The sequence below is a fragment of the Triturus cristatus genome, chromosome 7 (assembly GCF_964204655.1).
Source record: "Triturus cristatus chromosome 7, aTriCri1.1, whole genome shotgun sequence".
In the NCBI taxonomy this organism is placed as follows: Eukaryota; Metazoa; Chordata; class Amphibia; order Caudata; family Salamandridae; genus Triturus; species Triturus cristatus.
In genome coordinates, this window is record NC_140590.1 from 1,085,001,907 (window position 1) to 1,085,024,564 (window position 22,658).

Sequence of the window (22,658 nt, forward strand, 5' to 3'; positions counted from 1 at the left end):
TGGGTCTGTTGCAAAGGCTCATGGTTTGTGTGTGTGGGCCCTTTTTATTGGTCCATTTGTGGGTGTGGCTGTGTTTGAACTTTGGGTGGGTGTGTTATAAGAGGTGGTTGTGGTTTGGGCCTCTGTTTACCTGTTTGGATGTTGCAGCTCAGTGTATTCGATGACTTTGGGCTTGTTGGACGTGTTTTGTGGTGTTGTGCGATTCGAATTGACCCTCCTTGTGATGTTTTACAGTGTCCTGGTTCAGTACGAGTGGTCTTTGCATCTGTAAGGTGCGTACATCCGCCATGTTGTTGTACAGTGCTCACATTTGCAATGGTGTAATACGATTCGTACAAGCGCGATGCTGGGTGAGGGTGCTGGTGTAGGGGCCTGGGGTAGGGTGCGTACAGGCATGGGCAGGGTGTAGGGGCCTGGGGGTACAGGCCATACATACGGCGACCGGGGGTACGGCGCATACATAGGGGGGCTGGGGGCACGGCACGTACATACGGGGGATCGGGGGTACGGCGCGTACATAGGTGGGGGCTGCGGGCACGGCGCATACATACGGGGGCTGGGGGTACATCGCGTACATACGGGGGGGCTGGAGGTACGGCGCATACATACGGGGGCTGGGGGTACGGCGCATACATACAGGGGTGCTGGGGATACGTCGCGTACATGCAGGGGCTGGGGGTACGGCGCGTACATACAGGGGGGCTGGGGGTACGGTGCGTACATACGGTGGGGCTGGGGATACGGCGCGTACATACGGGGGTGCTGGGGATATGTCGCATACATGCTGGGGCTGGGGGTACAGCGCGTACATACGGGGGGCTGGGGGTACGGCACGTACATTGGGGGGCTGGGGATACGGCACGTACATACGGGGGCTGGGGGTATGGCACGTACATACGGGGGGTGTTTGGCGCGTATGCGGGCACATGTTTGGACGTTTCCATGGTTGCTATTGATGTTCGCTCCGTACGGTGTTTTTTCCATACGGTTGTACATTCGGACGGACGGGACGGATCGTACTTGCGCGCTCGGACTTCAATTGTACGAATTGTACGTAAAAATGTACGGGGACGTGTCGGGGACTATTTCCGATCCGAGGACGTGCCGGTGAATTTTCCCAATGCGATTCGTATGTAGTTTTTCACATACGAATCGTACTTGCCAGTTTGTACAGGACTTGTACGATTCGTACGTAAAAAAATACGGATACGATTCGTACGGGGAATATTTTTAACGGATCGGAATCGGCACCTTAATGTGTTTTAACCCCTTCGCTGCGGCGGTAATTCCGCCGCAGCGCTAGGGGGGTGGGGTGGCAGCGCGGTGGCGCTGTGCTCATGACGGAGCCACTCCATCATGAGCCACGGTTGAGCTGTGCTCATGACGGAGTGGTTCCGTCATGACTCCGCCCAGTTGCATTGTCCCCCCGCACAGGCGGGGAAACAGAGCCGCGTGGGCGGAGCGGCTGCCAACGGTCGCGGCATGACGGAACCACTCCGTCATGAGCACACGGCAACCGTGGCTCATGACGGAATGGCTCCGTCATGAGCAGGGGAGGGGTTAATATACATTTTTGTGTCATGTTTGTGCGTATTTTATAAACAATAGATTTTTAAACGTTTATTCAATCCTATTTTGCTTTTTGGGGTAGGTTGCTGAGTTTGTAGAGCAGGGTCAGAAGTATTTTAAGTATATTTTTTAGTGCTTCAAATTCATCAATTATATGTTAATATGTTAAGTTGTTCATTAAATATGAAAATTATCTACATATATTTTTGGGAACAATTCATAATTATTTCGGTCTTTTGTATAATTGTTGAATATTCATTTCAAAATGTGTTTTATTTATTTCTTTTGATTATTTTTTGTTTGTGTTTGTCCTGTATTATAACTTATTATAATTAGTTTTTGATTGTATATTTTTGTTGGTTTGTTTGATTTGTAGGTAAGGCTTTGGAAGTATTTTCAAATATATCTGTATTCATTCTAAATTGCAATTATTTATTATTAATTGGTAAAACTGTTTCACAATTATGTCATTTAAGTGATAAGCGATTTATATTGATTTTATACATTTTTGGTTATACCTATTTATTTTTAAATTCATAAATACCTGTTTTAGGTAATTTGCATTTCCAGTTATCATGCTTATTGTTATGTCTGTCTATTGATCTATATTTTTGACTTTTTTTAATTCATTATTAATATTGTGATTTTAAATGCTACATTTTATTTACATTGATTCTCTGCATTTGTTTTATTATTTTGGTTTTGAATAATAAATGTGATTATTTTAGAGATCTGCATTTTCTGTAGTGCTGTTTATGTGCGCATGCAAATAGTAAATCTAACTCTTCCAAAATCCAAAATTTTCACTAATGTTGCTCAATTTAGAGTGGAAATAATATATCTGAGCCCTTGAAAGTCCAACACTTTCTGTACTGTTGCTTATGGTGTAGAGGGAATAGTAAACCTGCCCCCTTAAGTGTCTAACATGTTTCCCACTGTTATATACATGGAAAGGGATTTTTAAATCTGACATCTCCAAAGTCCAACACTTTCCATGCTCTTTCTCAGGTTGTAGTGAAAGTAGTAAATATAACCCCTACAAAGTCCAACACATTTACCAATGTTGTTCAGTTCGGAGTGGAAATAGTAAATCTGACTACTACAAAATCCAACGCTTTACTTGCTATTGCTCAGTCAGGACTGGGAACATTAATTCTAACCGCACCAAAGTCCAACACTATCCAAACTGCTCCTCATATTGTAAAAGCCACTTGAAATCGTGTGTTTCAAGTGTTTGTCTCTCCTCTTAAGGCACTAATTAGCACCTCTCTTTCTATGTGAATAGTGTCTGAACGTTGGAAGACCTCGTGGTCAAACCCTTTAAAAAAGCAAATCTCATCCCACAGAGGCCAGTAATTATAGACCTATTTCACTTATCTCTGCTATTGCTAAGTTAGTTGAGAAGTTTGTAGCTCATTGGATTTCTAACTAGATGGAAAAGCATAGTTTATTGGATGAGACTCAAAGGACTTTTAGACAGCATTGTTGAACTGAGTCAGGCTTAGTGACTGCACTGGACCAGGATAAGGGAAACAAGACTCCTTGATAAAGTTAGACCTTGTCACCATTTTTTACACAGTGCTTTCCAAATTAAGAGGTTAGAGTGAATGGGTATTTGTAGAGAGATTGCTGGCTGACATCTTTACATTGTCAAGGATGCCTGAGGAGGGTGTAGTGTCAGAAATACAAGGTAGTGAGGTATTATCTATTGAAGGGGAGCTGTGCATTGCTGCTAGTGAATGGGCATCTGCTAAAGAGAGTGATGATGTCATGAAGGAAGTTGAGGAAAAGGTTGTGCATGGGTGGGACAATAGAGATACTCAGAGAGCTGATATACAAGAGTATTTCAAAGTCAAGGATGAGTTAAGCATTGTAGGTGGAAAACTCAGGAGGAGGAGTCAGATCGTTCCTCCCATCGCCATTCGACCTAGAATTCTTAATATCATTCATGAAGGTCACTTGGGACGAAGCGCCATGAAAAGAAGAGTCAGGGAAGTGTTTTGGTGGCCGGGTGTTGATCATGATGTTGAGGAAAAAGTGAAGAATTGTATGGCGTGTGCTAATAGTGACAAGTCTAAAATAATCAGACAACCTCCATTGGAAATGACGAGTTTTCCTAGTAAGCCTTGGGAAAAATTGGTGATTGATTTTTTGGGACCTGTGGTAAAGTTAGGAACTACGATCAGATTCATTATTGTACTGGTGGATTATCATTCCAAATGGTTTGAGGTCAAAATTGTGCCAGAGGTGAACACTAGGCCTGGGCAAAAATTTCGTTCCGTTCGCGGAAATTGCGATATTTTGACATTTTTGCGTTCCGCGGAGAGCGCGAAAATGTCAAAAATTCCGGTTTCCGCAGCTTGGCGATAATTTGTTTCTTGCTCGCGCTGTAAAATGATACATTCTCGCGCGCGCGCGATCGCCTTACCTGAATCCCTGCGTTCGCCGACAAGTTTTCTTGATCCGGTCGCGTTCTCCATGAGATGTTGTATTGTTTTTAGCCATTTGCGCTGTCTCGCGACAGTTCGCGCCCGCAGTGACGTCATGCGTCGCGCGATCACGTCTTTCTTCTCGCGATCATGCACCGCGAGAACAACTCAAAACAAGATGGCCGCGCCCGCAAGCAGCCACATGGGTAAGTTGGCGACCCGCAACCATGCAGAAAATCGCGCGAACATGCCGGAAAAAAACTTCCGCATCTTCGCGATATTTCTGCTTGTTTGCGATAATTTTAAACATTCTCGCGATAATTTGCGAAGGTTAATTCCGCAAATTCCGCCCACCCCTAGTGAACACGTCTATAGTTATAGATTTTTTGGAAGAGACTTTTATGGATGAGGGATTGCCAAAGACAATTGGATCTGACAATGGGGTACAATTTGTATCTAAGGAAATGGTGTCCTATTTGAATGGGTTGGGAATTGCTCATGAAAGAGTGGCTTTGTTCCGTCCACAGGCTAATGGTCTTGTGGAAAGGGTGAATCGGTTGATAATGGAAAATATACAATTGTCATTGGCAAATCAGTTATCATGGAAAAAAGAATTAAGACTGATGTGGTCGCACAGGGTCACACCTCATTCTTCAACTGGGATTGCACCGTTTGTTTCTCTCAAAGGGAGGATTCCAAACTCTAAGGAATGTCCTGTGTGGTTGAAGGATGATGTGGAAATTGTGGTGGATAGAGAAAAAATTAAGGAAAATGTAATGAAGAAAAGTAGTAAAAATGTTTTTTACTCCAACAAAAGAATGGGTGTGAAGAGATCTTTGTTAATGCCGGGAGATTGGATTGTGGTACGAAAGAATGGTTTAGTTCATAAAGGTGAAAGTAAATACTCTAGTCCTTGTAGGGTTAAGGAAGTCAAACGTAATGTAGCGATTTTAGAAAATGGAACTGCTATAAGTGTGGGTGACGTATGTAAAGTTAGGAATTAATCTGTAGAATTTATGTTTCAAAGTTCAACCAGACTGTGGAATATGTTAGTCCATTTGGAAACTATTGTAAAGATCAGAATTTTGTTTATTGTAAAGGGGGAGATGTGTAGAGAGATTGCTGGCTGACATCATGGAATGTATGATGTCAGCCTAAGGTGGAATGTTTGGGATTGAATTAGAGAGAGACTGTTGAGCTGGAAGCTCAGCTGGGTTGTCGCTGGATAATAAATCCTTTTGAAGATCAAACTACACTTTGTGTAATCTTTACAGTATTATGCTGCTACTCTCAGCTGGTTTGACTCTTTTTTTGATGGATAGGAAAGCAATACTGAAATTACCTTCAATTTCTCCTGTTCTATTCAATATGTATATGAGACCATTTGCAGTGGTATTCAAAAGAATTGGATGTAAAAATATTTTATATGCAGATGACTCAGAGAGATTTTTCTGGTAGTGAAAAATGTATGGATAGAGCCTGCTGGGACTGAACTCTTCCAAGACAGTGGTGATTGCCTTTGGAAAAGTCAATCTCTGGTCCCCGTTGATGTGACCTACCATTTTGGTGAGTCCTCCTGTAGCATTAAAAAAGTAAAAAGCTAAGGATTCCCAATGGATACACATCTGGGCTGTCTTCTGCAAATAAGTGTGGTGGTCTCTTGCTATTTTTTTTCAACTTAAGCTACTTCGTGAGATCTTTCCATTCATCCCAAATAAGGGTACAGTGGTTGTGGCTAATGCAGCAATCAACTCTTTGTAAGCTTCAGTAAGTGCAAAATGCTCTGAGAATGGCACTTTTTAGCATACCTAAATGGGAAAGTGTCTTTGGATTTGGAAATTCTCTCTTCTGGCTTTCAGTGGAACGACTTACATAATGTAAAACTCTGTGACTTTGCCATAAGGCAGTTCACAGTACAGTTCAAAACGCTATGCAAAATCTGCTAGAAATAAAAGTACTAGAAATCTACACTCAGATAATCTACTCCTTCTGCATGTGCCGATGGCGAACTATAACAGAACTTGGGGCAGAACTTTTTTGGTGCTAGCTGCACAGCTGGGGAATGAATTTACAATTTCTCTTCAAGCTCAGAGCTGCTTGTTGTCCTTTTTAGAAAAGGTGTGAAAACATATATATTTACTTAATGAAGGGCAACACAGATATCAGGGTATGTATCACTGAAATATTCAGGCGCCAAGAAGCCTTAGGGCAAATGTTGGCACATAACAATTACAAAATCCAATCAAATCAGTCATTCTGATTCCTTCAGTGTCCAACATTTTCCCTACTGCTGCTTATGATGCAAAGGAAATCTTTTCCTAGTGTTGCTTAGGTTGGAGTGAGAGAAATACATTTAATTTTCTTGATGTATGTGCCTTTATACCTTTGTTTGCATGGGGTTACAACAGTGTGTTTTTTACTTGTATATTAGGGGCCTGATTCTGATGCGGTTAGGAAGGTCTCCTAACGGCATTTGCTCTGTTTAAATCAGATCGAGAATGTGTCTTTCCAACTGACTTGGAAAAGTTTTCAACCAACTGAGTATGTTGCTAGTAGGCGTTAAGAATATACCAATCCAAACCAGCGGCATTTGGAATGACCAAGCCGTGCGGAGCAGAATTGTACATCTCTACGTCCCATGTTCCCAAACGACCGAGTATAAAGCTGGATTTGGACATCCTTTCCAAATCGTGCCGTCCGACTCGAGTCAACAGACAGAATCAGACTTTGGGGGCCCGTAGTGGGCCCCCCTGCACCTGGAGCCTTCCCAATCAGGCCTGGGTGGGTACCCACTGGTATACGCTTACCAGCCATGCACAGTGTGGCAGGCAGGGGGCGACCGCCACAGGGGGCCCGAGTTTCCCCACCCACCCCTCTCTTCAAATGGAGCTTATGCATTTGGTCGGAACAAAGGCCCCATTGAAGTCAATGTGAGTCCAACCAAATTGCATCTGGAAGCATCCGGATGCATTGTACTCAGCTGGTTGGACTCTCCAGATCCGATTCAGCTGGAAACCATTCCCAAACCCATTCAGTTGGGAAGCTTTCCAAACCGTATCAGAATCAGGCCGTTAGTTGGAGGTACAATGGTAATTATTTTTTTCTTGTTTTTAAGTTGTATGTATTTTTATTTACGTATTAGGATTTAATTAGAACAAGTACTTGAGATTATATTTTACATTTTTTTATTGAAACGTTTTTAAACGTCTATTTGTTTTAGTAGTTATCGATTATGTATACGTTATTTTAACTCATATTTATATTTTATGTTTTTTAAGTGTTTTTCTTTTATCTTTGAAGAATTTTAAATGTAGTTGTGCATTTTCAGATTTTTATGATTTAATAAGTGAATTTTATAATTTAAAATATGTTTCTTTTTTAATTATATATCTATATATTATATATACACATACATACAGATATACAGTTTATTATAATTTACTTTTAGTAAATAATTTAATTATCCTTTAATTGAGTTTGGAGAGGGACTAGTATTCTGATCCCCGCCAAAGTCCAACATTTTCATAGCTGTTGCTCATTATGGAGTGAGACTAGTAAACCTGAGCATCCAAAGTCCAATACTTTCCATACTGTTGCTTGGATTGGATTTTGTTTGAAGTTACATATTTATTCATATGTTTAACTTATTACATTTATGTTTACTTCTCTGTGTATATATATATTATATTTATATATATATCAATTTGTTATACAGTTAGTTTTAATGATAAAAACGATTAAATATATACCTATCTGTTTTTTCGATATTTTGTCTACAGAATTATTGTATTCAATATTATTGTACTGTACTTAGTAAATATTTAAAGTTGATATTTGAGGATTTGCTGAAAATTGTGAAAATATACAATTTCGTGGGAAACTAAAAAACATGTGGAACTGAGAAACCTACTATAAATACACATAAACTTTGCAGCAGAATTAGATAATTCTATTCACAAAGCTCTGCTCCTGCTATTTACCATAAGACCAACACAGATCACCAAAGTAACCTTCAGGCAACATGTATAAAGCAATGCCAAGTCCTATAAAGCAGACTTTTTTTCTATTAGATCATCTTAGGATATCAGAAACATATCATAGATTCCCCTGAATGACGTCACAGGAATAGAATACTTAGGGGGATATTCTCAAGAACGTGTGTTAATCATCGCAAAATTTGCTTAACTTTGCATATCGCAGTCTATTGCGGGAAAATAACACCGTCTCAACGCGGCAGCACCATGCGATAGTTCCATGATAACGCACCAAATGACCGCGTTAAAACGCAGGAAAAACGTGAAACACGAACGCGAAAAAAGTTGCGATGTCCCAAATCACGATACAAAAATCAGCGATAACCAGTGACAGCCCTGCAATCCCCATGCATGAAAATGCACCATAAAAGCAGTCAAAAAAAAAAAAAAAATACATAAATAAACTGCGTAGCACCATGGATGTAACCGGACCGAGTGCAGAAGACAACGCAAACCCCACAAGCCCCACAGACGACCAGGCCAGGACCTCGGGTCAGGGAAAGGCAAGGAGAAGAAGAAGAGGAAGACGCGGTTCAGACCGCAAGAAAACAGGATCCTGATAACGGAGGTGATAGAACACCATCAACCACTGTTCGTCAACTCCCCTGTGTCATTGGCAACAAACAATGGGATATGGCAGTCCATCATGGACAAGATGAATGCAGTCTGAGTGCTGAGGAGGACAATGGAAGAGGTCAAGAGGTGCTGGAATCATGTGAAGCGCAAAACCAAGCAGAAACACGCCAACAATCAGAAGCCAGCAATGCAGACAGGCGGTAGGAGCCCAGCGCCACAGGAGGAGCTGGATGAGATGGAGAAAATGGTCTCCACAGTCATCAGTGTTGACACGGTGGCAGGATTTGGGGGACCCCACACTGCCCAACAAGACCTGATACAAAAGCAACAGGGTGAGTAATGACCAGGGACTGGGGGGACTGGGGAAGATGAGCACAATGGCACATTTGCACAATTAAGTAGAGCACACTACACACCCACAATGACTCTGGAGCATGTACCTGATCCCCTTGCCACACTGCAGAACATCTAGAAACAGCAAGTAGTCCCCCATCCACTATGTGCCCAGAGGAGGCCTGTCCCACACACCATCAATCTCACAACCAACCCAGGCACGTGTCAAACCCAGCAACGCTGCATGTCTGTGAGCAACACTGACAATGCAAGTGACACTGCATGACGAATAGCATTGCCGCAGTCAATATATCATGAAACATTGCAAGCAACGACACTGAGGTGGCTGAGTGTAGACCACATGCGTAAAGAAACAGTGGTCCCAGAAAGCAATAAAACAATACACAAAATTCACATTGGTCAAAACATAAATTCAAATTCAGCACTAGGACAAATGATATTTGCTGCACACAGTGTTTTATTCACACTGGGTATCGATCCATTGGTGACAGTACTTACACATTATTACATATGAGAGTGCCCCTAGAAGGTAACGGAGAATGGAGGGTGGGGTGATAGTGGTTTATGTGAGGATAAGGAAGTGACTACAGAATAGAGTAAGCATCAATACAATACATCACTTAGAAAACACGTGGCTCATTTTATGAGCCTATTAATCATACTTTAACAAAACAATGGGTAAAAACATGAAAACACCTTAGAACCGTAGTCATGTAAACCGAAGTTTACATCCACACTTAAGTATGCGCTTAGTCAAAAGGGCTATTATTTACCGTGGGAAGCCTCAGAACAGAGGTTTTGAATAAAGTTTGTAGTTTAATACATTTAGATTTAGACTATGAGGTGGTTCCGTGCTGGATCCTTTATCAGCGTTTTATCTTTTCAGATTTTATCAACTATACCAGTAACAGCCGACTAACCTAGCATTACACAGCCAATGTTTAACTTTGGATAAAAGTAAGTGACCATCTATCGGTCTTTTTACCCTCTCTAATCACGAATTCTCCTAGCTGACATTGCACCTTAATCTTTCAGGTGCTGTCTTTCTCTTTATCACTCTCACGCATTAGGAGCCCTTCTCTATTCGCAGCCTCTGTTCTGAGGCTTCCCACGGTAAATAATAGCCCTTTTGACTAAGCGCATATTCAAGTGTATTCAAGTGTAGATGTAAACTTCGGTTTACATGACTACGGTTCTAAGGTGTTATCATGTTTTTCCCTAGATCACTCCCTTCCCCGTCCCCAACACTTTTGCCCTGATGAAGACCCCGGCGTAAGGGATACAACAGCCTACTGTTCTTTTGGGGTCGAAACGTCGACATCTAACCATTTAGCCAGCCTAAACAACAGAGATTCCATACTGTGTTCTTGTTTAAATTATGGCTACCTATTGTTTTGTTAAAGTATAATTAATAGGCTAAAAAAATGAGCCACGTGTTTTCTAAGTGATGTATTTTCTTGATGCTCACTCTATCCTGTAGTCACTTCCTTATCCTCACATAAACAACTGTCACCCCACCCTCCATTCCCCATTCCCTTCTAGGGACAATCTCATATGTAATGATGTGTAAGTACTGTCACCAATGGATCGATGCCCAGTGTGAATAAAACACTGTGTGCAGCAAATATCATTTGTCCTAGTGCTGATTTTGAATTTATGTTTTGACCAATGTGATTTTTGTGTATTTTTTTATCACCCAGGTCCTGGAGACTAGTTTTGGGTTTACCCTTCTTAAGTAACACATCCATAAAGGAGCAGGTCACACTCGGACACATCCACATGCAAAACAACCCCTGACATCAACAACAAATCTGTGGACAAAACATGTCCCAGACAACCAACTCCCACCAAGAGACCAATGTACCCAAGTATGCAACATCTCAGCACTGTAGAGGCACAGAAGTCAAAGGCACACCGCATGAGAGGGATAAGGGGCAACAAAATCAGAGCTGCAGGGGCGACTCTCCCAAAATGCAGCACACACACACAACATGCTGAGCACATCAACATTGACAACAAAGTGGTACAAACCGCAACACATCCAAAACAGTACATGGGACACAACTGGGGCCCCTTGTTTGTGGAAACGGGCAAATCCCTCTTGGAATGGCAGGGAAATGTGAGCTAAAAATGGCCAAACCATGATGTCGTTGAAATGTTCACTGGCCTGCAACAAATAGTCAGCTCCTCACAAACAGTCACAATGTACAGTGTCATGCAGTCTGTTTGTAAACTTGTACAATGCGTCAACATACATGTCAACACAATGTTCACATGCATCTCCCCTTCACATGGCAGAGGGACAATCAACACCTCCTGCAGTGCAGACCAGACAACTCCTCAGTGATGGTGAAGAGGACCTCAACACCGTCGCCCTACAACAGCTTATGGACATTTACGGCAACCCACCTCCAGGAGCAGGGCAGCCCAGCTGCATCCTGGAGACCCCACCCCCTGCACAGACCACAGCAGGAGGAACACACCACCACGGCTGGTTCCCAGCACCTCACCCAAGCACACATCGCATTCCAAGGCCAGGTGTTAGACTGCAAGAGGTGGGTGGCTGAACAGGTGTGGGTGGGGATCAAACTCATGGCAGCCAAACTAGATCACATACACAGGTGTCTAATTCCCATCAGTGACCACTTACACTCAACAACAGATACACACACTGCGACATAGACAAACGCATTTGCACATTTCTAGTACTGAACCACACACAGAGCCCTGGGATAATCATTCTCACCAGTCCATTCCTCTAACGTATTGATGGGGGGACGACCGAGCTACATGTCCAAGGTCTTACCCACTGCCTGGGGTGACTAGGTTGCGTCCGCTGTACACCACCCAATGTAATGTGGTAGGGCCAAGGGCCACCATGCATACGTAATGAGCACGCAGACACACTGATATAGTCAGTTGAACTGGCTACGAGCATGTGCGCCCAGCCACTGTTTATTACCAGGACCACATGACCAGTGACGCCTTTGCTGGATGGGTGTGAGGTGAGTGTGATCCAGCCCTCAGGGAGTGGTTGGAACTGGCAACAACTACAACAGTGATCACTATTGAAGCGGAAACAGAAAACACCCACATAACACAAACAACAAACGAGGCATCATGGTGGTAGCCGTAGAAAGTACAGAGGTTACCCAATTTTCAGTCAGAAGGTTCAGTGAGTTGCAGTGCACTGAGGTAGGGGCACCAGAGCTGAGCGTTCTCATGTGAGAAATTGTCTTGGATTGTGCCCCTTCGGGATATCCCTGTTGCAGCTGCAGTAGGGTGTGTTACACCTGCCACATCTCACCCATCATCATCCCAGGTCCTCTACATTGCCTGAGGTTACATAGCTCCTGGTGTGTAGCTGGACTACCACCTCCAGTGTGGATTCCTGCCTTCTGGTTGTTGCCTCCTGCCCTCCCATTGTCTGTGCCTTCTCCCGTCTGCACACTTGCCTCATCTTCCTCATCATCGTCCCAGGTCTTTCCCACTGCATGAGGTGACATTGTTGCGTGAGCTGTCCACAGCACAAAACTCAATCAGAAACGGTCCATGAGTTGTGGGGAACTGACCCAGTGCACCTGAAGAGCTGAGCAGGGTATCAAGATGATGATGGCATCTACGACAGGAGTGTGCAACTCTGTTAGCCTCTTTTGACTCCATCAGTAGTCGATGGGAGGTGGTCCTGGCAGTGGTGGCATGTGCATCCTGCGGTGATGCGTCGTCCGGGCAGGTCAGGACTGGATTTGATGTGTGAGACCTGGTGGACCGCAGTTGAGGCCGGAGGCAGCGACCAGCGCAGGGACACAGGCACATGGCGTTGATGACCCCCAGGCCATCGACTTAGAGGCCATACAAAAGTCAGTCAGACAGTGTCCATGATTTGAGCTGCACAGAGTTAGTGGCCCCGGATGCAGTGTGGCTGGCACAGAAAAACTGCCACGGGACGGTGACTTGCGGTGCACTGAGATAGGGGCACCAGAGCAGAGCAGGTCCGCATCGATGTCCAAGGTGAATGTCGCAGAGTGTTTCGGGGGACAGTGGAAGGTGTTCTTCCAGGGCATGATGCAGACTGCAGAACCAGGCAGAAACAGTCAATATGGAGGTGATTAATGCTACAGACTCATTTTTAACACCAAGTCAGTATCAGCTACATGATGATGAAGACAACCCCCCGGCCATAGACTCAGACGCCACCAAAGTTCAACCAGAGAGTGTCCATTTGTATGAGGCCGGGTTGACCGCAGTGTAGGCAGTACACAGATAACACAGCGGTTCTGGACCGCAGTATAGGCCGAAGGCAGTAGTCAGCAAGTGACCACAGACACGTGTCGTTGGAATGCTATGCACAGAGTCGGTGGCACTACATTAAAGGGAATACAGTGAAATAAAATGCCCCATTCACATATGGACTCGGCCATCATGAAATCAAGACTCAGTTCCAAATGTGTGACCTACTGGACCGCAGTGTGGGCCGGAGGCAGCGGTGGAATACGTCAACGAGAAAGGAGTACTGCAGGCCTGTCTCGCGGAGGCCAGGGATGGTCTGAGGAGGCTGCCAAGGTCACAGGCCTCTGAGCTTGCGCTGGCACTTGGTGGACCCTCCTTGACACAAGCCGGTGTCGGAAGGTGTGCAGTGAGGCCTGGGTGCGCAGGTGTGGGAAAAACGGTTCTGGGGACCAGCGGCCTGGGGTGCAGCAGGTGCACAGGATTGCAGGCACCACCGTTTACTGCGTTGGTCTCGTGGCAGGGTGAAAGGCGCCGCCCTGTCAGACACATTGGCCATTGTGGAAGAGGACCAAGCCCAGAGAAAAGGGCTTTTTATTCACACTCTTACGCTGGCCTGGCATACGACAGGCCAGCCCACTCCGCTCACTCTTACAGGGGGGGACGTGACAAGCTACTCTTCCACGATCTTCCCCACTGGCTGAGGTAACATGGTTGCGTTCACTGTCCAGTATACTCCAAACACCAGCAGTGTATGTCAACATGGAAATGTTCATGGTCTGCATACTCAGGTCTGTTGGGCACAGCCACGCCACACTTGGCATTGTGTACATTCACATTCGTGGGTCACTTGCCCCCTTCGCACATGCCTGGTTCCCACCTCGCCCCACATTCTGCTATTGTGGGGCTGAGGTGCCATGCCGTTGCTGGCTTGTTTACATGGCTAGCCCAGGTTGCCACAGTAAGTTGTGTTGTCGTGTCTGGTATGTGGGCATGTTGGTTGTCATGTTGTACGTGATTTTGTTACGTGTGCATTCCCAGAGTTGTGAGTTGTAAAGTTGGTGGGGGAGTTGAGGTGTGTTGTGTGTTCAGTTGTTACTTACCGACAAGCAGTGCATATCCATAGGTGCCAGCCTCAAAGTGCTGGTTTATGATGGACTGTCGGAAGATGAAGGAATCGTGCCAACTGCCTGGATAGTTGGCGACAACATTGGTGAAGAGTTCCCGGTGGTCCACTATTGCCTGCACATTGTTGGAATGTGTGTGCTTCCTGTTGCGGTGATTGTGTGCAGTGGCGGCAGGGGGCACGAGGAGTACATGTGTGCAGTCGATTGCCCCCAACACGTTTGGGAAGCCAGCTATGGTGTAGAAGCCTTGCTTGGTCTCCAGCTGTTCCTGCGCAGTGTGTGGGAAGTGCAGGGGCTGGGGTACGGAGCTGATGATGGCATCCAAGACAGGTGTGAGGAACTTGGATAGGGCTGGCTGTGTGACTCCTCCGACTCTGGCAGTTGTTGTTTGGAAGGTACCAGAGGCCAACAAGTGCAGCACCGCCAACGGCTTTGTCTGCGGAGGGATGTTGATTGTCCTGTGGGTGGTGGCGGTGAGTGTTGTGGCCCTCTTGGGAGTCCGAGCTGCATGATCAGTGGCTCCATGGCATCTGTTGCTCTTCAGGTGTGGCTGTGGGCAGGGCTCCCATTCATGGTGCAGGTTGTCGTCCGACTTTACACCAGTTCAGAGCAGATGTTAAATCCCTGCTGCCAACGTGCCTTATCTCCTGTTTTGTGATCTTATGACAGATCTGGCTGGTCATTGAGAATGTTGCGAAGTGGTGTTTTCGCTGCTTTTTGCACGGGAAGGCCTACTTTGCATCTCATTAGTGTTAGTTGCCGGTGTGAGAAGGTGGCCTGATATATGTTGTCCACTAGTTCTAGTGGGCACCTTGTATCAGTCCAAACAACCCCTTATGGTGAATTGGTTAAAGACAACCTTTATTGAAAGCTATCCTAGTGGTAGCTATGGAGAGCAGCCTTCAGGCTAAGTCTTGAAGGAATGTAAATCAGCTTGTTTTACCAGTCTATATTCTCTTGAATGATCAAATGAAAGGACAACCACACCAGGTATATATTCAAAATATATGTATTTACGATAAAACACACCACTCTAGTTTCTTTTTGAGACTGGAGTTCGAAGTACTTAATTTACAAGTTAGCAATTAACAGTAATAGTACAAATACACGTTTGGGCCGTACCAAACCGTATACCACTAAAGTGGTATAAGAACCACGACTGAACTAGACACAAGGCATAGAGCCTGTAGAATCGCTGGGACCCCAAGGAACCACCCAAGGTAGTGACACAGGGGACCCATTGGGGCCGTGTGCAGTGTGTAAACACAACCGCGGGTTTCCGTTAGCTTCTATGGGCAATGTTGCGGTTGGAAATTGAAAGATTAGGGACACTTTGAATCGAATCAGGACCAAACCCTTTTGGACTTAAGAGGTTCTAGGGCTAGCACCCACGGGAGCACCGGAGTACTCTAGTTACCTCACCCAGGGAAGCCGGGTGCATAGGTTTCTTTTGGTGTCAGGTCACGTCGTTGATTGCAATGGAAGCTGGCAAAGAACTGCTGCTGCCGTGAAGAGGAGAAATGTCCGAAGAGATCCAAGCCTGGATCTAGGATGAAAGGAACCTGAAAGCAGAGGGGACACAGTCTGGGTCACTAGCCAGTGACCGAGGGCAGGATGGACCAATGCCCACAGATGTCGGGTGCTTCAGGTGAGTTGACAGGTGTCTTGACTCTTCAGCCACGAGGTCCAGGAGGTGTCAACGAAGGCCATGAGCCGAATTCGAGCTGTCCGACAAAGTCTGTTGAGTGCTGCGGCGTTGGCGACCAGAATGGACCCAACAAGCCTTGGCAACGGCAAGTCACTGGAAATCAGAGAAAGGACTGCTGTACAGACCAGCAAGGTCTGCACAGCAAGGGTAAGTCAGGGTGCATCTGGAGCAACCAGGAAAGCCCAAGCAGAAGACGAGTTGCCTTTGTGGGGACCTACTAGCCAACGGGCTAGCGATCGTGAAGGAGCCTTGAGCGGTCGCACTTGGAACTGGCCCACGGGTCACTCGTGGAGTGGAGGCCAGCAATCTTCGGTGCAGGAGGTGCTCAAGGCTGGGGCTACTTGGAGCCCAAAGCACAACTTAGAGGAAGTCCCAGAAGATAGTGTTGCTGAAAAAGTTCACAGTGTCCAGGGGTCACGATTCCACGTCACCCACGATAGCTACATGCCTCAGCTTTGCTGTGGACTCAGGGTAGCCTTGGGAAGTCTGGATATCCACCTCTGGTGATGCAAAGACTTCGGCGTCCGGCAGGAGCTTCAGCGATGCAGAACGGTCAGTTGCTTCTTTGGTGCCTGCCAAGCAGGGAAGTCACTCCTTGACCCTGAGGGAGATTTCTTCAGTCTTCTAGTCAGGATAGAACGTCGAAGGTCCAGGATATATGTTGCAGAGGTTTGTCCAGGGCAATCTAAAGTCGCTAGGACTGGGTTCCCATACTTATACTAAGTTTGGGGGTTGGACATACTCTAGGGACCCATCAATGGGAGGATTTGGAAAGAGGGGTGGTTACACCCATTTCCTTTGTCCAGTTTCATGCCAGAGCAGGGGCAGGTAGCCCCTGCAACCAGTTTGAACTGGACTATGCACAAGGACACCAAGTGCGCCCCCAGTGCAGGAATTCAAAGCACCAGAGAGTGCTCCCGCCCAGCCCCAATACACATCTGCCTGTCTGGACAGGAAACCTATTGTCCAGTCCTCCCCTTAGAAATGTACCTAATGTACATGGAAACCATTTTACAGAGGAAGCAGATAGACTGGGGCCCTGTATAGCAGGATCCCAGTTCAACTAAGTCATAAACCAGCAAAACACCTGGCAAAAAGTGGGGGAAACCATATAGCCAGATTCCATCTTCCTACAGCCGGTGTCATCCGTGGCGATGATTTTTGCGTCTGCTATCGCAGGTAAACTGTTGATATTGGCTGTTAGCACCAGCTTGTGAATGGTGCGATACATTTATCACCACTTTGGCGGCAATAAGTGCCACTGACTCGGCGATAGGTCCTTGAGAATATGCCCCTTAGTGTGGTAGTAAGTCAATCAATCAATCAATCAATCAATCAAAGACATTTATAGAGCGCACTACTCACCCGTAGGGTCTCAAGGCGCTAAGGGGGGGGGGGTGCCGTTACTGCTCGAACAGCCAGGTCTTGAGCTTCTTCCTGAAGGAGAGGTGGTCTTGGGTCAGGCGCAGGTCGGCCGGGAGGGAGTTCCAGGTCTTGGCGGCCAGGTAGGAGAAGGACCTTCCTCCTGTTGTCGCTCTACGGATGCGTGGGACGGCGGCGAGTGCGTGGCTGGCTGATCGGTGGTGGCGTTTGGGAGCGTAGAAGTTGATTCGGTTGTTGAGGTAGCTCGGGCCTTGATCGTGTAGGGCTTTGTGTGCGTGGGTGAGGAGACGGAAGGTGATTCTTTTGTTGACGGGGAGCCAATGCAGGTCTCTCAGGTGTCCAGAGATGTGGCTGTTTCGTGGGATGTCGAGGATGAGTCTGGCTGAGGTGTTCTGGATCCGCTGGAGTCTCTTCTGGAGCTTGGCGGTGGTTCCGGCGTAGAGGGCGTTGCCGTAGTCCAGTCGGCTGGTGACGAGGGCCTGGGTGACGGTCTTCCTGGTCTCCATGGGGATCCACCAGAAGATCTTCCGGAGCATGCGCAGGATGTTGAAGCACGACGAGGAGACGGCGTTGACTTGTCTGGTCATGGAGAGGGAAGAGTCCAGGATGAAGCCCAGGTTGCGTGCGTGGTTCGTCGGTTTGGGTGCGGTGCACAGGGCGGGGGGCCACCAGGAGTCGTCCCAGGCAGTGGGCGAGGAGCCCAGGATGAGGACCTCCGTCTTGTCTGAGTTCAGTTTCAGGCGGCTGGTCGTCATCCACTCGGCTACATCCTTCATCCCTTCGTGCAGGTTGGCTCTGGCGGTGGCGGGGTCGTTGGTCAGGGAGAGGATCAGCTGGGTGTCGTCGGCGTAGGAGATTATGTTGAGGTTGTGTTGGCGTGCGATGGCCGCGAGGGGGCTCATGTAGACGTTGAAGAGGGTAGGGCTCAGCGAGGATCCTTGAGGGACGCCGCAGATGACTTCGGTGGCCTCTGACTTGTACGGGGGTAGGCGGACTCTCTGTGTTCTTCCATCGAGGAAGGAGACGATCCATTCCAGTGCCTTCTCCTGGATTCCGACATTGCTGAGGCGCTGCACTAGGGTGCGGTGGCAGACAGTGTCGAAGGCCGCGGAGAGGTCTAAGAGGATGAGGGCCGCTGTTTCTCCGTTGTCCATCAGGGCTCGGATGTCATCGGTGGCAGCGATGAGGGCGGTCTCGGTGCTGTGGTTGGCTCGGAAGCCGGATTGTGAGGGGTCGAGGGATCCGTTCGTCTCGAGGAAGGCGGCCAGCTGTTTGTTGACGGTCTTCTCGATGACTTTGGCTGGAAACGGGAGTAGCGAGATGGGGCGGTAATTCTTGAGTTCAGTGGGGTCTGCTGTAGGTTTCTTGAGTAGAGCGCTGAGTTCGGCGTGCTTCCAGCTCTCGGGGAAGGTGGCGGTGTTGAAGGAGGTGTTGATAATGTCCCGCAGGTGGGGTGCGATGACAGCGTCGGCCTTGTTGAAAACGTGGTGAGGGCAGGGGTCGGTCGGAAATCCGGAGTGGACGGAGTTCATCATGCGGACAGTGTCTTCGGTGCTGATTGGAGTCCAGGTTCGGAGGGTGGTGGTGGGCGGCGTTGCTGTGGTCGTGGCGTGCGTCGGTTGAGTGCTGAAGCTGTTGTGTATGTCCGCGATCTTGTTGTGGAAGTAGGAGGCGAGGGAGTTGCAGAGGTCTTGCGAAGGGGTGATGTCGTTGTTTCCGCCGTTGGGGTTGGAGAGCTCTTTCACGATGTTGAAGAGTTCCTTGCAGTTGTGTGCGTTGTTGTCCAGCCGGTCCTTGAATGCAGTTTTCTTGGTGGCGCGGATCAGTTGGTGGTGCTTCCGGGTGGCGAGCTTGAGGGTGGTCATGTTGTCCGGTGTAGGTTCCTTTCTCCAGACTTTCTCGAGGGTTCGGCAGTTCTTCTTGGAGCTCTTGAGTTCGTCGGTGAACCATGGGGCTTTCTTGCTGCCGGGTCTGCTGGGCGGGGTCCTCAGAGGGGCGAGTTCATCCGCGCAGTTGCTGATCCACTTCGTGAGGTTTTCGGCGGCCTGGCTGGGGTTCGCTGAGCTGGCAGGAGGGTGCTGGCTCAGGGAGGCGGCGAGCTGGTCGACGGTGATCTTGTTCCAGCTTCTACGGGCAACCTGTTGCTGGTGGTGGTGGATCGTCGTTCTTTCGAAGGTGAAGTGGACGCAGCTGTGGTCCGTCCAGTGGAGTTCTGTGGCGTGGCTGAAGGCGATGTCTTTGCTGGATGAGAAGACGGCGTCGAGTGTGTGTCCGGCGAGGTGGGTGGGGGTGCTCACCAGTTGCTTGAGTCCAAGGTTGGCGAGGTTGTCGAGCAGGGTGCTGGTGTTGCGGTCGTTGTTGTTCTCCAGGTGGAAGTTGAGGTCCCCCAGGAGGATGTAGTCAGCGGAGGGGAGGGCATGCGGGCTGACGAAGTCGGCGATGTCCTCGCTGAATTGAGTGCGTGGTCCCGGGGGTCGGTAGATCAGGGTGCCTCTGAGGGTGGTCTTCGGGTCGGTGTGGATCTGGAAATGCAGGTGTTTGGCGGTGGTTAGGGTGTTGTCGGTGCTAGTCGTGATACGGATGGTGTTCCTGTGGATGATGGCGATGCCTCCTCCATCTGGTTGGCGGTAAGTAGTTCCCGTCCCTCAATATTTCTCTTTATTTGACCCTGCTTGTGGATTACACCTGCTTCACTATTAATTCGAAATCACTTGGGCTTTGGTAGGATCGATTTCTTTAAGTTAGACGTCTCCCGATTCCCTTTTGAGCTTTGATTTGATTATTTGGATCTGGCACAAACCTAATTTTTCCTTAGATGGGACATGTCATGCAAATTAGGTTGATTTGCATCTCTAAACGTCTTCTCAACAGGTACTAAGTTGGAAACCACAAAACTGCTCTGCATCAGCATTGTTCCAATACTTTTTTTAGCATTTGACCAAGTAAGTATCCAGAATTTCTCTATAACTAGTAATATCTATTTTAAATCAGACTGTGTCCTGGCGACCAAGAACACACAATGTGAGAACTTCATTGAAAAACCAGGCATCTCTGCAGGGAACCCTTCCTAGATAGTACTCGTACCCTCTCGGGCAGGACTAACATTTTTTGGCCCTCTAGATGACGTGTTACGACTTCCCACAGGCAGAATGAATGAGGGATTTTATGTGTTGGCCTGAGAGTAAATGGCCTTTAAGGCATGACCCACCTGAAGCTTTATCTAAACACTAGGGTTGAACAGATTGCCTAACCAATGTTTCTACGTAGAAGTGTAGAGAGGTTAAAAGAAAATAATTCTGACTTACTTTGACTGTGTAACAGCATAGGAAATTCGTGAGACTTTTTAGAGTGGCCCAGGGAGCTGCAGTCTGAAATAGAATTGAAGGTACAAAGTGAAAAACAAGCAGTGTATCTACAAAACTGATGATGACTTTTGCTTTGACCCCAAACATAGTTCGGCTCAGATAAAAATGGTCACCAGATGGATCAACCTAATTTAACATCAACTGAAAATCGTATAATTTCTTTAGGAAATCTTGACTACATAGTAGAATACAACAGCTGAATTTACACTAACGTTGAAATAGAATTAAGGGAGAACTTCAGCCCATCACTTATCCTCTACCTTCAATGTTTCTTCCAGAAATCGGAGGATTTTCATTTACCTGTGAGCTCGGAATAAGTCCCAAAGACCCCACAAAAAACCTTTCAGAGGCAAAACGGTAATTATGCACATATTTGTGTAGTCCTTTCCAATTCATTTGCCACTAGTAAAGTGTTTACTCCTATCAGTCCTAATCCTTTTAGACTTGTTCAACATCTGCTGACACCAGATAATTAATATACACTTTGGAAGACTCAACTCAAGTCTGACCCAACTCCCACCCAGACCTTCAAGATGCTACCGGAGTTTTTTTGTTTAATCCCTCTTGTTTGGTTGAGAAGGTTGGTCTCGATTCTCACAAAACTCAATTAAAAAGCAACCTACACATATTTTGGCACGGAGTGTGTACAGTTTTTGCCTTTGGGAGCTTTCCATTGCCAGTTGGACTCCTCAATCTTATTCATGAGCAATAATGAGGATCTGGAAGATTCTGTTTGCACTTGGGGTGGTGGTGAACACCACCCAAAGCTTGGCACAAAGGGAGGTTTTTGCAATGTTTTATGCATGAGTATGCAGGAAGCAATGTTAGCTGATTTGGCGTTTTGCAGTTTTCTATTTTTACACCAAGTTCCAGGGAGATTCAATTCTCACTCATGTGGCTGTATCTGTCGCCTCCAGGAATCTTTCCATGCATAAAATCACGTGCTTTCTTTCGTTTTATGTCTGGCCTAGAGACAACTTTAGCTGTCTTGCCAGACTATGGGGCATATTTACAAGGCGGCGAAAGAAAATTATCGCCGCTTTTCGGCCGAAAAATTAATAATTTTATCGCCTAATTAGCAAGGTCACGCTAACGCGTGAAACCTTACATTAGCGCACCTATTCTTAACGCCCAGCTTTGCATCTCTAATGAGATGCAAAGTGGGCGTTCCTGACCTGGCATGACAGGAGAAATGTTGCTAAGCGACATTTCTCCTATCATCAAGCCCCACGCTATGAAGCATAGCGGCAGGAAAAGTAGCGATAACCCCTGTTATCGCTAATTTCCTTACACCTGCTTCGGGACTGACTTAGCCATGATATCCTATGGAAGGTGGATATCATGGGTAAGTTTGTGAGACCCTATCAACAAGCTAACGCCACATTTCGAGAGATTATCGCTGGGTTTCCAGCGATATTCTCACGTTAGGCAGTTAGCACTAGGATTTTTATTGCTTTTGAGATAAGCGTTGCTAATAGCACGCTATCTCAGCGATAAAAATCCACGCTAGCCGGCGATAATTATACTAGTGCTAAGTGCGCTTAGCAATAATTATTACTGATATATCCCTATGATTTTATAAACATTCATAAATAGAAAATAAACAAATATATTCGTAGGATGTGGGGCTACGTCCAGAGCTGCTAATTGTGGAACTGGCATGGCCGCAACACCCTGTGGTTCTGGGCAAATCACTTAATATCCAAGCGCCTAAAAACAAAATAATGTGACCCTGTGTAATGTAACTGATGCTCATGTAAAGCGCGCTGATACCTTTGAATTGAGTTGGTGCTATATAAAACTGTAAAACAAAAACATAGAGTGGGTTTCGGTTAGTGGTCTTCTCTATCGGTCTGTTCAGCTGCCATTCACATTTTGCTACCACC

General features: G+C 46.6%; 1 protein-coding gene across 7 annotated transcripts in view; it reads right to left on the minus strand.

Moving 5' to 3' along the window:
• LOC146811135 (uncharacterized) overlaps positions 1–22,658 on the minus strand; it is a 469,768-nt gene that overhangs the window by 392,078 nt on the left and 55,032 nt on the right. For all 7 annotated transcript variants that reach the window (XM_085618200.1, XM_085618199.1, XM_085618198.1 and 4 more), the window contains exon 3: positions 20,713–20,775. In XM_085618200.1, the coding sequence (XP_085474326.1) occupies positions 20,713–20,775 (63 nt within the window). The remainder of the gene's footprint in view (positions 1–20,712; positions 20,776–22,658) is intronic.